At 43.5% G+C, this 13,916-nt stretch overlaps 1 protein-coding gene across 1 annotated transcript; it reads left to right on the forward strand.

The window, feature by feature from the left end:
* The first annotated feature begins 9,068 nt into the window (after positions 1-9,068).
* On the forward strand, positions 9,069-12,955 carry LOC124647625 (disease resistance protein RGA4-like). The gene is made up of 2 exons (XM_047187568.1): positions 9,069-9,889; positions 10,703-12,955. Exons 1-2 carry the CDS (start codon positions 9,093-9,095, stop codon positions 12,792-12,794), a joined length of 2,889 nt encoding a protein of 962 aa, XP_047043524.1. The 5' UTR covers positions 9,069-9,092; the 3' UTR covers positions 12,795-12,955.
* Positions 12,956-13,916: the final 961 nt, after the last annotated feature.

Below are 13,916 nucleotides of genomic sequence, written 5' to 3' on the forward strand. Positions count from 1 at the left end.
CGGCATGTTCAACACTAGTAGGGAAATATTTCTGAAAGAAAGCATTAACCAAACTAATAGGACTATCAATAGATCCAGGAGACAAGTTATCATACCAAATTTTAGTTGCTCCTTTCAGAGAGAAATGGAAAATTTTAGTGACAAAGTAAGTACGTATCTTAATATCATCGGAGAATAAATTACTCAAAGTAGAGAGTTCATTCATATGTTTTATAGCAATTTCATTTTCAGTACCACAAAAAGTTTTTTCTCAACAATAGATATGTAAGATAAATCCAGAGAGAAACCATAATCCGTATCTCTAATGTTTATGGGAGATGTGGCAAACATAGAATCAGGATACAATTTATATCTAACAGCTCGTCTTGCAAGAAGAATTTTCATAGCATTTGCATCTCAAGTAGCAAGACATTCTTCAATGAATTTATCATCAAGTTCAATATAAGTTTCATCAAGATCATCGCTAGGATTACCCCTAGCTTGAGGTGAACTAATAGGTGTAATAATATTTTCAGCATTTTCAATTTGTTTAGCTCTAGCAATTGTAGTATCTAGGAAAGGACCTCACGAACCACTCTTATCAAGCACAGTAGAAGCATCATCAAAATCATCAGGAGCAATATCAGATTCAGCAGAAGTAGCAGTAGCATGTGGTCGAGTAAGAAGCTTACTCATAACAGATGGTGAATCAAGAGCAACAGAGGTGTTCAGAGTCGTACCTCTTCTTGTAGTGGATGGCAATATAGGGAACTTCGATTCAGGAGCTTTCCCCATAATGAATAAATTGCAGCAAACAATATCACCTTCAAGTGGGCTTGTAAATAAAGCTATGCTCCCCGGCAACGACGCCAGAAAATAGTCTTGATGACCCACAAGTATAGGGGATCGCAACATGCTTCGAGGGAAGAAAAAGCCAAATTTATTGATTCGACACAAGGAGAGCCAAAGAATATTTATAAGTTTTAACAGATGAGTTTTTAATTCACTTGCACCTGAAAATAGACTTGCTCGCAATAGTTTATCAATAGTAACCGTTTTATAGCAGTGGTAGTAGTGAAGTAACAGCACTAGCGAAATAAAAACAGTAGTAGCGATGATTGCAGTAGACAGCAGGATTAAAATACTGTAGGCACAAGGATGGATGAACGGGCGCTGCATGAATGAGAGAGTCCATATAATAGCAAGACATAGACATTGTAAGTAATAAGGATATAAACATCCTAGCATAATATAACCATAGACGTGTGTTCCTATTTAGTCGTGCGTGCTCACAATGAGAAACTTGCACGATATCTTTTGTCCTACCAGCCCGTTGCAGCGGGGCCTCAAGGGAAACTACAAGTAATTAAGGTACTCCTTTTAATAGAGTACCAGAGCAAAGCATTAACACTCCGTGAATAACGTGATCCTCACATCATAGCCATCCCCTCCGGTTATCCCAATTATTGTCACTTTGGAGCCTCGGGTTCCAGACAACAATATGTGTATACAACTTGCAGATATGCTCAAAGACAATAATTATCATCAAGAATCAATAACATGTTCAGATCTGAGATCATGGCACTCGGGCCCAAAGTGACAAGCATTAAGCACAACAAGTTGCAACAATGTCAAAAATACTAACAACAGATACTAGGCACTATGCCCATAACAATCTTTTAGCTATTACATGACCAATCTCATCCAATCCCTACCATCCCCTACAGCCTACAGCGGGGAATTACTCACGCATGGATGGGGGAGTCATGGATGGTTGATAGAGAAGTGTCGGTGATGGCGATGGCGATGATCTCCTCCAAATTCACGTCCTGGCAGGGTGCCAGAACGGAGTTTCTGGTCCCTGGGTTGGGGTTTCTGGTGGCGGCGGAGCATCGGAACTCTTTCTGGAAAAATGTTGAACCCCCTCGGTTTTCAGGTCAGGAGGCCAGATGTTCACCAATCATTTCAAATATCATGGACATGGACATGGTTTGTGGCATTGCAAAGAAGAAGCTATTATCCAAGTTCAGTCTAGGTGCCACGAAAACAGAGCACACTTTACTTGCAACAGAGAAAGCAATAAGAGCAGAAGCATTTGCATTATATAACTGCTGCTGACCCAAAGCACAACAATTAACAGTAATAGCAAAGGATTCAGAGTCCTCATCATCCATGAATTGAGCATCAGAAGAAGTGGTAACTGCACCAGAATCTGTCCAGGCTTCATAGGGCCAGCAATGGTGTTCCTAGGGGGAGGCAGACCAGCATAGAAAGGCACTCCTTGCTCAGCTAGCAAGGTCTGAAAATTGAATAGAGGGGGCTGCATCTCCACCTCCATGTCTTGTTGCTCCATCTGTTCCTGTTGCTACTGTTGAGGTACTTGCTGCACTTCATGCTACATCATCTGATGCTGCATACCATGATGATGTCCATACTGGTGTCCTGGAGCTGCATTCTGTTGAAACCAAGCCTGCAACTGCTGCTGATAAACTTGCTCAGCAGTAATATAAGGTCCATATAAAGGGTGAGGGTTACCATCCTCTGGAGCAGGATCTTCAGGAGGTGGCGACAAATCATAAGCATGAGCATTCCAGTCAGAGCTGCGCAGCATAATAACAGGAACAGTCCAACTATGTCTAGCTCCCCCTAACTGATGCATAACCAGACTCTTAGGAACAAATTTAGGGTCTACAACCTTCACCTTGACCAGCACATACTTTTTGTTACCTCTAGGATTATGCCAAACAGATAGAAGACCAAAATCTTCTACAACACTTTCAATATAATAGGTTGTCTGAAAATCAAGCGGGGAAGCAAGGAACATGATCCAGGTGTCCGTACCAAAACCAGCCAATCTCATATTCTTGGCCTCATCATGCCTAACAAACGTCACAGTAATTTCCTCATCGACCTCAAACGTCAAACCACGAACAGAGCCTGCAGCTAGCGTATCTAATAGAGTGCAAATCCCTAGCCCAAACGGATGATCATCTACCGATCTGACCACAAAACCCGCCTCTTGGATCATACCCTGGACAACTACTCTCATCTCCTCCCTTAGCTGAATTGGCACAAACCTTCTCATCTCGGCAATGATGACCTTGTCGTTCTGCAGGGGCGCAAAAGCAGGCACCACTAGGTCCGTGCGGATCTTCCTATCCGCTGGTCCATGATCCACCGTCATGCCTTCTAGGAGGAACGCCAGTGGAATGACTGGGAACGTCGCCATTGTCGTCAACGCTTGAGGTGGAGCAGCAGGCGGAGCAGCAGATGGGAAGGAGGATGAAGGCGAGGCGGCGTAGGTAGGGCCGAGTAAAGGATCGTGATGACAGGTTTCAATAACTCCCAGATATTCTCCTGCCGTTAATGTGTCCAAGTTGCTTTGAATAGACGGCTGATGAGAAATTACCTTTTTAACCCAAGCTTTCTTCGTCATACGACTGTTGCGCTTCTCTATGGTATGTTTGCACTGTTTAACCCTCCAGAATGCCTTAGATTTTTCCACACAAGCCTTGGCCAATGACCCAAATTGAGACATTTGCGACAACGCCAACCCATTTGGCATTTGAAAGTAAAATGACCGACCCCAAAACATTTGGCACAATCAGGTTTTTGAATAATTCGATTTGATGCACAAGAGACGCAAGCCTTCCCCAGAAAAGCAAAAGAATCACATGGTCCAGGGCAATTCTGTAATTGATGATCAAGTAAATTGCATCTAGAACAATAACCCAAGATTTTAAAGACCAACTCCATAGGAGGCACTGATGGAACATTTAAAATTTCCATGATGTCTTGATCAGAATATTTTGCTAATCGCAAGTCCTCTAAGTGTTGTAGCGTGGTCCCTGACACAGAATAGCACCATGCATACGTGGAAATATCTTCATTAGAGGTTGTTACCTTTTTCTTTGCTAAACCCTTAATTGGCGGAAATGCCTCAATTGGATTTTGAATCTTCGAACTCCTAGCACATCCACCAAAAGTCTTGGGCAATTTGATCAAGATCTGTGACTCCAAAGACGACGATGAAGCATTCCCTTGATCTAGAGGGATATCAAAGCAGAATTGACCAAAAGAGATGTTGGCAGATCCAACGTGAATAGGCTCAAAATGCTGGTTCTGTTTCTTCACAGATGCATCATCAATATCTTTAGGACGATAGGAGAACCCAAATTTAGCCAATTCATGATCAGAGGACCCAAGATCTTTAGCAGCACTATCAGACAAAACCTTGAGAGATGGGTGCAATTTAATGGGACTCCTTTGTGCCACCTCGACAATATGATCATGAGAAGACCAGGCCTTAGATGTGGGCATCATAAAACCCTTAACATGAGATTGTACACCACAATAAAGGGAAAAATGGCAGACAAAATCTGGCCAAACCCTATCTTGAAGCCCATAGATGAAATGTCCCACTTTATTGGATCCAGCCGAAAATCGGAAACGACGATCACTAGTTTGACAAACCCTGAATCCCAAACGATCTCCTCCAATGCAACATTTCAAAGCAATTCCCACCGTTTCTTCAGAGAGAGCAAACGAGGCCGAGGAGAAAGTGACCACCAAAAAGAATTCCTTGGGAGAAGAAGAAGGGTGAAAGTGAACGGTAGATCCAAACCGACGACGAACCTATTCCTCAATCGCCAAGCCTGGCGAGAAATCCCAGTGAAGGAGTCCTTCCATCGAAGATCAGATCAGATCGCCATGGGAGAGGTGGGGGAGAGAGGTGTGAGAGAGGAGAGCCATCTTCTTCTCTCATTATTCAGTGGTAGTTCTTCTTCATGTATTTAAAGATTTAGTCATTATTTTCTAATTTTACTTTCATTTTCTCATTCTCCGTCTCCCATTCTCTGTCATTCGTTTTCAGTCTATCAATCCCCGTCGTATTTTTTGGTCTTCTTCATTTGTTGCATTGTTCAGTTTCGGTGTTTTAGTTTCTTTCTTCCCAGTTTATCTCTTTTCATTGTTTAGGTCAGTCATTTCAGATAAGTCTATAATTCATGTGGCTATTATTTTTAGACCAGTCTATCATTGTTTAGCTTAGTTTTATCTATCATTTTTAGCTCACTCTTCAGTTTCAAGTTACACTACTTTATTTTTGTGCTCTTGGTTTGCGCATTCTTAGAAGCTTTATTTGCTTGTTGGGTTTCTAGGAGCAAGAAGATTACTACGGGTTAGGCCTGTGAATCTTTGACTTTGATTTTGTTGTTGTTTTAGTTGTAGGTTTTCTATATATGTTATTTCTTTTTGGTTATGGTCTTTGCATTGGCCTATTTTATTAGGATATGAGCCGTGAGCCTTCGACACAATAGCTCGCATCTTTAGAGGTGATCATTTGATAACTTACTTTACTATGTCTAGAAGAACATGTGGCACTTTGCTTGGTGCATGCTCATGAAAAACTTTACAATGACTAGGAAGTCTACTTTTTTGCTTGGTGCACATGCATGTTTTGTTTGTAGTAGTGAACAAAGCCTTGTTTCAACTGCTATTTAGATATAGGTCGTGCACTCTGTTATAGGTAAACTGCTTGCAATTAGAAATTCGGTATGACCAGGATACTAGCTCCCTCCTTTTTTGCTCAGAAGCATGATGTACTACACATCCACTTAAATGTATACTTTGTATCAGTCTTGCGCTTTCAAGCATGTTTTTGTCGCATCGGTTCAGGCTTGACTGTTGAAGAAGCTGAGACATATCAGTCATGATGTGTACGCCACACCACCATGTTACTCTCTGCTTCTTTGTTACTCTCAGGGCTAAGCAACGCTAATTGCAGAGTCATCCGCACTCTGTATTGCATTTTTCAGTTTCTCATATATTTCTCTAGTTACCTCACTTTATTTTTGTTTGTAAATAGGCTTCAGTCTTCTTAGTGATATTAGTATCCAATGTAGTTTTAGTTCATGGCTACCTACCATTTTTCATTAGGTATCCTATTACGCAATCTCTTCAACCTGATGTTGTACTTATGAAAACTAACATTCCTGGGCTAGGGGTTTCCTTACACTGAAGGATGGTTTTTTTCCTATACTTGCTGATACCATTGAGCATTTCTTTGCTGATCAAGACAAATGGGAGAGGTACATGATTGATCAAGAAAGAGAGAGGTAGTGGAAAGGAGAAGGAGAAGGGGTAAAATGCCTCTGCAAGAGTGTGTGAGGTCCAAAGGTTTACCCATCTGCTACTTCTTCGTTTTGTTGTAGGTTTTTCCATCCCCTTCCATCGTGGATCCCTTATGTGGATCGATTTCTTGTGATGCAGATCTTTCTCTCTCTTTTCTTCCCGATCCTGGTATCATTTCCCTGTGTGCAGTTGTCGCTTGTTCCAGACGTCTTTGCCTAAGGAGGAAAAGAGAGAGATACTGACGTGGAATTGATAGAACGCACATGCCAAGAAATAGAAGACCCACTTTCCCTGTTTATGTGTATAAGGCACAAACAAGGTTGATGTAATAGTAACGGGCTATTTTCAGTCCATGCGCGCAAAAAACCCAACTCAAATAATCGGTAGCTGGGGTTAATGGCCATTGGGGGAAAAACCAGGAAAAAACCGGACTAATCAGAATGGACAGTTTGACTTTTTAAAATTTCTGGACTGACCGGAATGAGGATTTAAGCGGGAGGGATTGAATGAGTAAATGAATACTACTCCCTATTAAAAGGGAGAAATGTGACTTATGCCGAATTGCAAAATCGGCTAGATGAAGATTAGACAGTCCCTATTTTTAATCGTTAAAGGATACATATGGAAGTATTTATTTAGATACATTCAAATATTAAATAATTTATTAATAAATATGTTGATGACTTGATAACTTGTGTTATTTTCAAAGATTGATTCTTATGATGTCTACTCTTTCTGTCCCTTAATAAAAGTCGTCCGAGAAGTGTGTTTGTGGGACAAACATGACTTCCGGAGACAATTATTTAAGGACAGAGGAAGTACATTTGTATATCTGTTGCCTATCAAAATATATATACTTAGATGCATGCTATTTCGTTATGAAACCTTTAGATTACAAATTTATACTTTGATAAGTTTGATTAAAATTCATTTCTATGATCCGAGACTTAGAAGTTGACTAACTAAACCACATTCGTTTTGCGTAAGATCTTAACTGCTGTGAGCTTCGGTGAACTTCAACTTGACGTGACACCAACTCATGGTATAAGGGCATCTCCAACGGGGCGATTCATTTTGGACGTTCAAATTATCCGTGAGCGTCCGTTTTCGTCGCCTGGCGGACGCGAAAATGACCGCGAGGCGCAAATTGTCCGTTTGCATCGGGGGCATCCTCAGCGGTCTGACGCATTTTGGAGATTCCAATGTCTTCTTTTCCTTCTTTCAAGAACCCTTTAATTTCTACATCGATTGTAATGAACCTTTGAAAGAGCATGGAGAACAAACGCGAAAACAAGTTGTAATGATCATACCATGCTTTCTCGAATCGAACAAGTTCAAACATATTTAACATACAAACTAGAGAACAAGCACGAAAACAAACAAATTTTAAACTAATTCTTGGCCTTCTTGTTAGAAGGCTCTGCCTCGTCGTCCTCATGGACGCGCCTCCTGCTTGTCACCTCCTCCTCTGAAGAGGTACTGCCGGCCGACGCGTCCGACGAGCTTGAGTTCCAGTCCGACGACTGGTCATTGGGGTCTTTCTCGTCGTCGGTGAAAGGACGGCGAGGCTCCGCATGCGCCCTCGCCTAGGCCCTTGCCTCCTTCCTTGCCGCCGCCTCCAGCGCCTCCAGCCGTGCCCATTTGGCGTTGGAGTCCTCCTCCTCCTCTTGGCCGTCGAGGCCAACGGCGCCTCCCTCCTCCTCGCCCTCCGTCGGCGGGGAGCTAGGGTTGCTGGGCGTCGCAGCCCTATCCCACCAATGCCGCCATCCCGGTGGCTTCCCCTCGTTGTCCATGTCCGATGGCAACGACAGGTTTCTCATGGTGGCTAGCTGTGTTGAAGAAGAAGAAGAAGAATGGCAGCCGGTTGGACGTGAATTACATCAGGCGCAAGGGTTATATTCAGCGGGGATTAATGGTGGCGCGTATAACGAAGAGGCCTACGGTTGCTCTTCCGCGGCGGTTTGGTGCTTCATTCCGGCGGTTGGCGGTTCAATCGGCGCGGTTGCCACTCTAGCGGTTGACCTCCTCGGCAATTGCTCCGCTTTAATTCGTGCCGATCGAGCCAAGGCCGCTGCCAGGCGGGCCCGTGGGGGAAGCGAGCGAACGCTCGACGTGACCAAGTAGCATCCACGAAGACGTAAACATGCCGTATATTTGCGCCGCATTTATATCTCCGTGAACGCCCCGGACACGATGTGTCGCCCCGCTGAAACAAGGTGCAGGCGCATTTCCGATCCACGTGGACGCAAACGGTCGCGCACGCCCGGTTGGAGATGCCCTAAGACCGGGCTGCAATCCGTGTCGTACTCTACAAAATTTGGAGCAGAGAAGAACGACGCGGATTTGTTGCATTGCGCGTTTCTGCGCTTCAGCTTTAGCCCTCACACCTACTCACCTAGCCCACCCCGACGACTGACCTGCATTGCTAGTCTCCGCTGCAGCCAAATGATTTGGTCTCCTGCATGCTTTCTGTCGCACTATCAGAAGGATATAATGGAGACAGAGTCAAGTCGTCGTCTGGTGGAGCAGAGCGTGTATGCCAACCGTGAGAATGGAACACATATAGCTTTTTTCATTGCTTTTCGGAATGAAACTCTATTTTTTAATTGAAAAGAGATAGAGCGAGATATGAAAGTGTAAAAGAAAGTAGATTCATCAGATGATACACGAGTCTCTAATTCCGAATCAAGAGATTGTTATAGAATCTTTCAATTTAAAATTAGTATGTCCACATACTCTGCATACTACCACCGACAGTCTAGTATCATCAACTACTACGTGTCCATACTTTTTGTTCGGTCGGATTGAATGTATATCATGAGATATGAAGATAGGAGCAGCTACACGCGCTTGTAGAATGGATTTTTCCTATAGGTTGACGGCCTCTTCGCCCCAAGCCCCCCCAACCCCAAGTACCGGAACTATAAGAAAGTACTTGGAGTTACTCATCTGCTAGCGTGACTACAAACATTTCACGAGCAATGAGTTCAATTGTGCGCCCCCTTTCATCTATGGTAAACGAGGTCTGCAGCATCATGGAGATAAACAACGAGCGCCGTTACAAACTCCAACGCGGCCTCCAATCCATCAAGCGCGAGATGGAGCAGGTGGTTGGTTTGATGGAGGACAAGAACAAGGAGTGCCGAGGAGCTCTGCAGGAGACCAGGATTCAGCAGCTGCAGGAGTTCGTTTACAATTTCGAAGATTTCGTGGAAACTCTCCGGGATCCACCACCCTACAGCAAACCAGTCCTCGTGGCCGTGAATATGGACCCCCGTACCGAACAGCTTAGAAGCATCGAGCACTTCAAGGAGACAATCTCGTCTCTGGGACTATATTTTTTGAACCAGAGCGGTGAATCGAGCCAAAGTCAAGATCCAGATCAGGGTGCTATGTCAGACCCGGATGAAGATGCAGATGAGGAGCAGCTTCAAAGCATCGGCGGGCCCAAGAGTGAAATTGTTGAGCTGCTCAAGACCTCGCCAGGCGAAGAGCAGAAGCTGCGAGTGATCTCCATCGTGGGATGCCGCGGCGTGGGGAAGACTGCCCTTGCAAGAGCAGTACGCAAGAAGTATTCATCCTCCGATGAATTCGACTGCGTCGCTTGGGTTGTAGCATCTGGATGCAACAAGAAGAAGGCTCTTCTAGACAAGATTCTTGAGAGTGTTCGGGAGGATCTTGCAAGAAGGGCTCCTGATGCGGAGAATGCTCCAAAGGAAGAATCTGAAGGCGCTTCCACCACAAAACCAAATCTTCAGGACATTTTGTCCCACAAGAGGTTTGTATCCCGAATCTCCGATCCATATATTGTCATGTTATTATAGGCTTATAGCAAGTGTTTCTGTTTGCTGTATTTCAAGTATTCAACCAATCTAGTGTTTAGAATTTCTCATACAACTAGCAAAAATCATCTGATTTTCCTACTTTTTCTTTATATATAGATGAGCCCTCGACTGTTATCTAAATCCCTATGCACAAAAAGCCGTTATGTAGCTAGATTACTACTAGATAGAGTTTTATTCATGGGTATAGTATGGTTGACATGATTTTGTTTAAAGTATGATAGAGACGTCTCAACTGTGTCAAGCCTATTTTGTTATTTAATCATTGAAACCTTCGTGATAAATAGTGGGTCATGCAAGCAATTCATTTCTATATCATATCTTATCCTAGTCTACAACTAATTAGAGAGGTAAACCACCCCTATGTCAATTTTGTGTGTCGAAACACTTAGGGCTTGTTTGGGAATTAGTGGATTGGTGGGGAATGGAGGGTATTGAGGTGGAGGAATTTCCACTATAAGTCAAAATCTCCTAAAATCCCCTTCAACTCCTTCCATCCACTTCAATCCTCCATTTCCCAAACAAGCTCTTAAGTTTATTTGATACGTATGAACGCTCTATTGAAATCATGCTAATCAACTAGCACGCCTAAGTCAATAAGTCATTATATTGTTTGAACAAAAGACCCTTATCGTTCATATTAATTATTTATGAGAGGCTTGGAATCATCAAATTTTGTGTGACGAAACACCTTAAGTTTATTTGATACTCTTTTTTTTTCTCATATTATTCAATTTGCTTTTTGCTAGGTGCTTGGTCTTCGTTGACGATGTGCAGCAAGCATTAGTGTGGAAAGATACAGTAGATGCCTGCCGAAAGAATGGCAGCCGGAGCAGAATAGTTGTGACCACTAGTGTTCGTTCTGTAGCTACAGCCTGCAGCTCTGGAAGTTATGTGTACAGAATGCAAATTCTTAGTGATGCTGACTCAGAAAGTTTATTCTGGAGAAAGGTTTATGGCTCGGAAACGGCCTATCCTCCAGATGCACTGGTAACTGGTTCAAAAAGCATCTTCAGTAAATGTGGCGGTTTACCACGGGCACTGACTAGTGTAGCCAAACATTTAAATATGAAAGGAGATACGCTGGAAAGTACTCACTGCATAGACGTGGGACAAAACCTTGGCAAAGACTACCTGTTAGGTACCAACAATGCAGAGAACGTCTTCAAGGAAATGAGAAGAGCACTTATGCATTCCTACGGCAGCTTGCCTGACTATGACCACAGGTCCTGTATGCTTTACCTAGGTATATTCCCGAAGGGGCATAAGATTAAGAGCAAGAGTCTAGTGAGAAGATTAGTGGCTGAAGGGTTGGTTGTTGATGAAGGCTGCAAATGTTTTGAAGAGTTGATTGACCGGTGTATCGTTGAGCCAGTGCAGATCTGCAACAATTCGGTAGTTGCCAAGAGGTGTCAAGTTCACGGTGTAGTTCTGGAGTACATCGTTCACAAGTCAGTAGCTAAAAATGTGGTCACTCTGATTCAAGGCCATGATCCCGTACTTAAAGCAGCAAGCACTCAGGCACGTGTCCGCCGGCTCTCTGTTCAGTCCAGCACCAAAGAAAGATTTGATGAACTTGAAGACAAGGCTGCCTTAAGGTCGTTAACAATGTTCGAAACTGAGCCTACTGATTTAAAGATGTGCAAGATGCTGCGGATCCTTGATCTTGAAGGTTGCCATGGGCTTGACCAGGAGGGGTTTCTTGAAGGCCTAAGTGAATTGCTGCTTCTCAAGTATCTCAACCTCAGGAGCACTCGCATCAACAAGCTCCCCACAAAAATAAAGAAACTGCAACGTTTGGAGACCCTGGACATCCGAGATACAGATGTGAAAATATTGCCCCTGGATGTCATCATGTTGCCCAAGTTAGCTTATCTGTTTGGCAAGTTTCAGCTACCTGAGGTTCCCACTGAAGGAAAAGATGCACACAATCTTTATGAGTTCCTGAACAAGAAAAGTTCACTGCACACACTTGCTGGATTTGTCACCAATAAGAAAGACAGTCCGGAACATGTTGTACTTATCGCAAGAAACCTGAAGAAGATTAAAGTATGGTGCAACGATACTCCTGCTGATGATGCGGGTTTATTTCCTGATTATACTAAAGTTGCCTCAAGCAGTGCTGCTGCTTCTGATCGTCCATCAAAAAGGAGAAGAAACTGGTTCGGCAAAACACATGTAGTGCCAGATGACTATGCCTGTCCTCGGAGCAGAGCTCAAGAATGTCAGAGTAGAATCTTGGATTTTATAAAGCTTCTTAAGATTCGCGCCACCCCTCTGGACTCTGTATCCATTGTTTCCAACGGAGTATGCAGTGACTTATTGAGTTCGCTAGAGGGTGGAGAACGCACCATCAGCTCCATCAAACTGCGAGGAATTTTGGACTGTCTGCCTGAATCTAACAAGTTAAGGGAGCTAGGTCGAATTAAGAAGCTTCAGCTCTTCTCAACTGGTCTCACCGCCAAAGATCTATCGGCCTTGCAAGTTTTACTTGGTTTGGAATATCTGAAGCTGGTGGAGCATGCTGATAGATTCTGCGACAGTATTTTCGTTGTGGAGAAAAATGGATTTCAAAGCCTTAAGAGCCTGTGCATCGACGCCCCAAAGGTTCCAGAAATGCAATTCAAAGAAGGATCCATGAGAAGCCTAACATCCCTTTATCTCCTTTGTTCAAATTCTCAGAACCCATCAGGAGTCATCGATGGCATCTCACATCTTGCAAAACTCAGTGAAGTGATACTCCACAGTTCAATGCAACGAGCTTGGGAAGCAGTGGCAAACGGGCACCCTAACCGCCCGTGTGTGAAGAGGCAACCAGAACCAACTGCCAACACACAGTGACACAGCAGCATATGTAACTTGTGGAGCAAGTTCGTCGCTTTCTTCTTGCGTTGTTTTGTCTGAACTTTCCTTCATGGATGTGGTTACGTAGCAGTAGTATTTCAATAATTGATAAGTTAGTACTATATTATATCAATATAATGTAGCACAATATTGTCCTCTAACAATTCTCTGTTGGAGTGAAGCCGACCTGTGACCAGGCTAGTGCTGTGTCATAAACCCATCAGGATTTGAGTCCCAGATTTGGTGATGGTGTCCATTTATTTTAGAAGAACACTATTATTGGTTTCGATGTGGTGTGTATTGAGAATGCATGTGTCTTTGTCACACCCGATTTCCGAAGAGAAACCAAGTGCATCTCACATGTGCGCCAGAATCAAAGTACACACATATGGTAGACATAATAAGTGTAATACAGTATCATAAAGACAGTGCCAAAACATAACAAGAGGTTTAACAACTTTATTACACTCATGAGGGAAGACTCGAAGGTGTTTACAACGAACAACGATAACAAGGACGAAACGACACCGTCTTCATCTTTCACAGGCACTTGACTGGGGGATCGCATGCCTCACTGTAGTACCATTCCCCAAAGTTTTCTTCTGAACAGCATTAGGCAAGAGTGAGTACACTTATGGTTGGTACTCAGCAAGCGGGGGAAAGTATGCAAGGCTAGCAAGGATAGTCTACGGGTTTGCGGCGGTTAACATTTTAGTGTTGGTCAAATTTTATTAGCAAGCATCTAATTACTAGATGTAAGTGTATACCAACCCACTCAAGCATAAAGAAACCAACATAACCAAAACCAAGGAACCACAATTTATTTCCATCTTTAAGTTCGATTATCATGTGAGGGTCCAAGCCGCTCTTAACCGTGAGCACGGCTGATTGATCAGTTCTACACTGCAGAGGTTGTACACTTTATTCATAGCTTGTGTTCCCCATGATGCCTGGGTTTGCAAGGTCCTTAAACACTTCCAAGGTGACTGGCTAGGGGTCCACTTCGAAGCCTTTACAAAGACATGCAAAAGACCAACAACCCGCAAGAGTTACAGTTCAGACCAGACTATAACTCTCCCTAGTGAACAACACCTTAGCAAAGGCTGCGGCCAAGAGGAC

This window comes from Lolium rigidum, chromosome 1 (assembly GCF_022539505.1).
Source record: "Lolium rigidum isolate FL_2022 chromosome 1, APGP_CSIRO_Lrig_0.1, whole genome shotgun sequence".
NCBI classification, from domain to species: Eukaryota; Viridiplantae; Streptophyta; class Magnoliopsida; order Poales; family Poaceae; genus Lolium; species Lolium rigidum.

Excerpts from the sequence above, each read along its gene's own strand:
- LOC124647625 (XM_047187568.1), top strand. The coding sequence starts at position 9,093 with ATGAGTTCAATTGTGCGCCCCCTTTCATCTATGGTAAACGAGGTCTGC. Across the intron at positions 9,890-10,702 it reads GACATTTTGTCCCACAAGAG|GTGCTTGGTCTTCGTTGACG; the intron begins GTTTGTATCCCG and ends GCTTTTTGCTAG.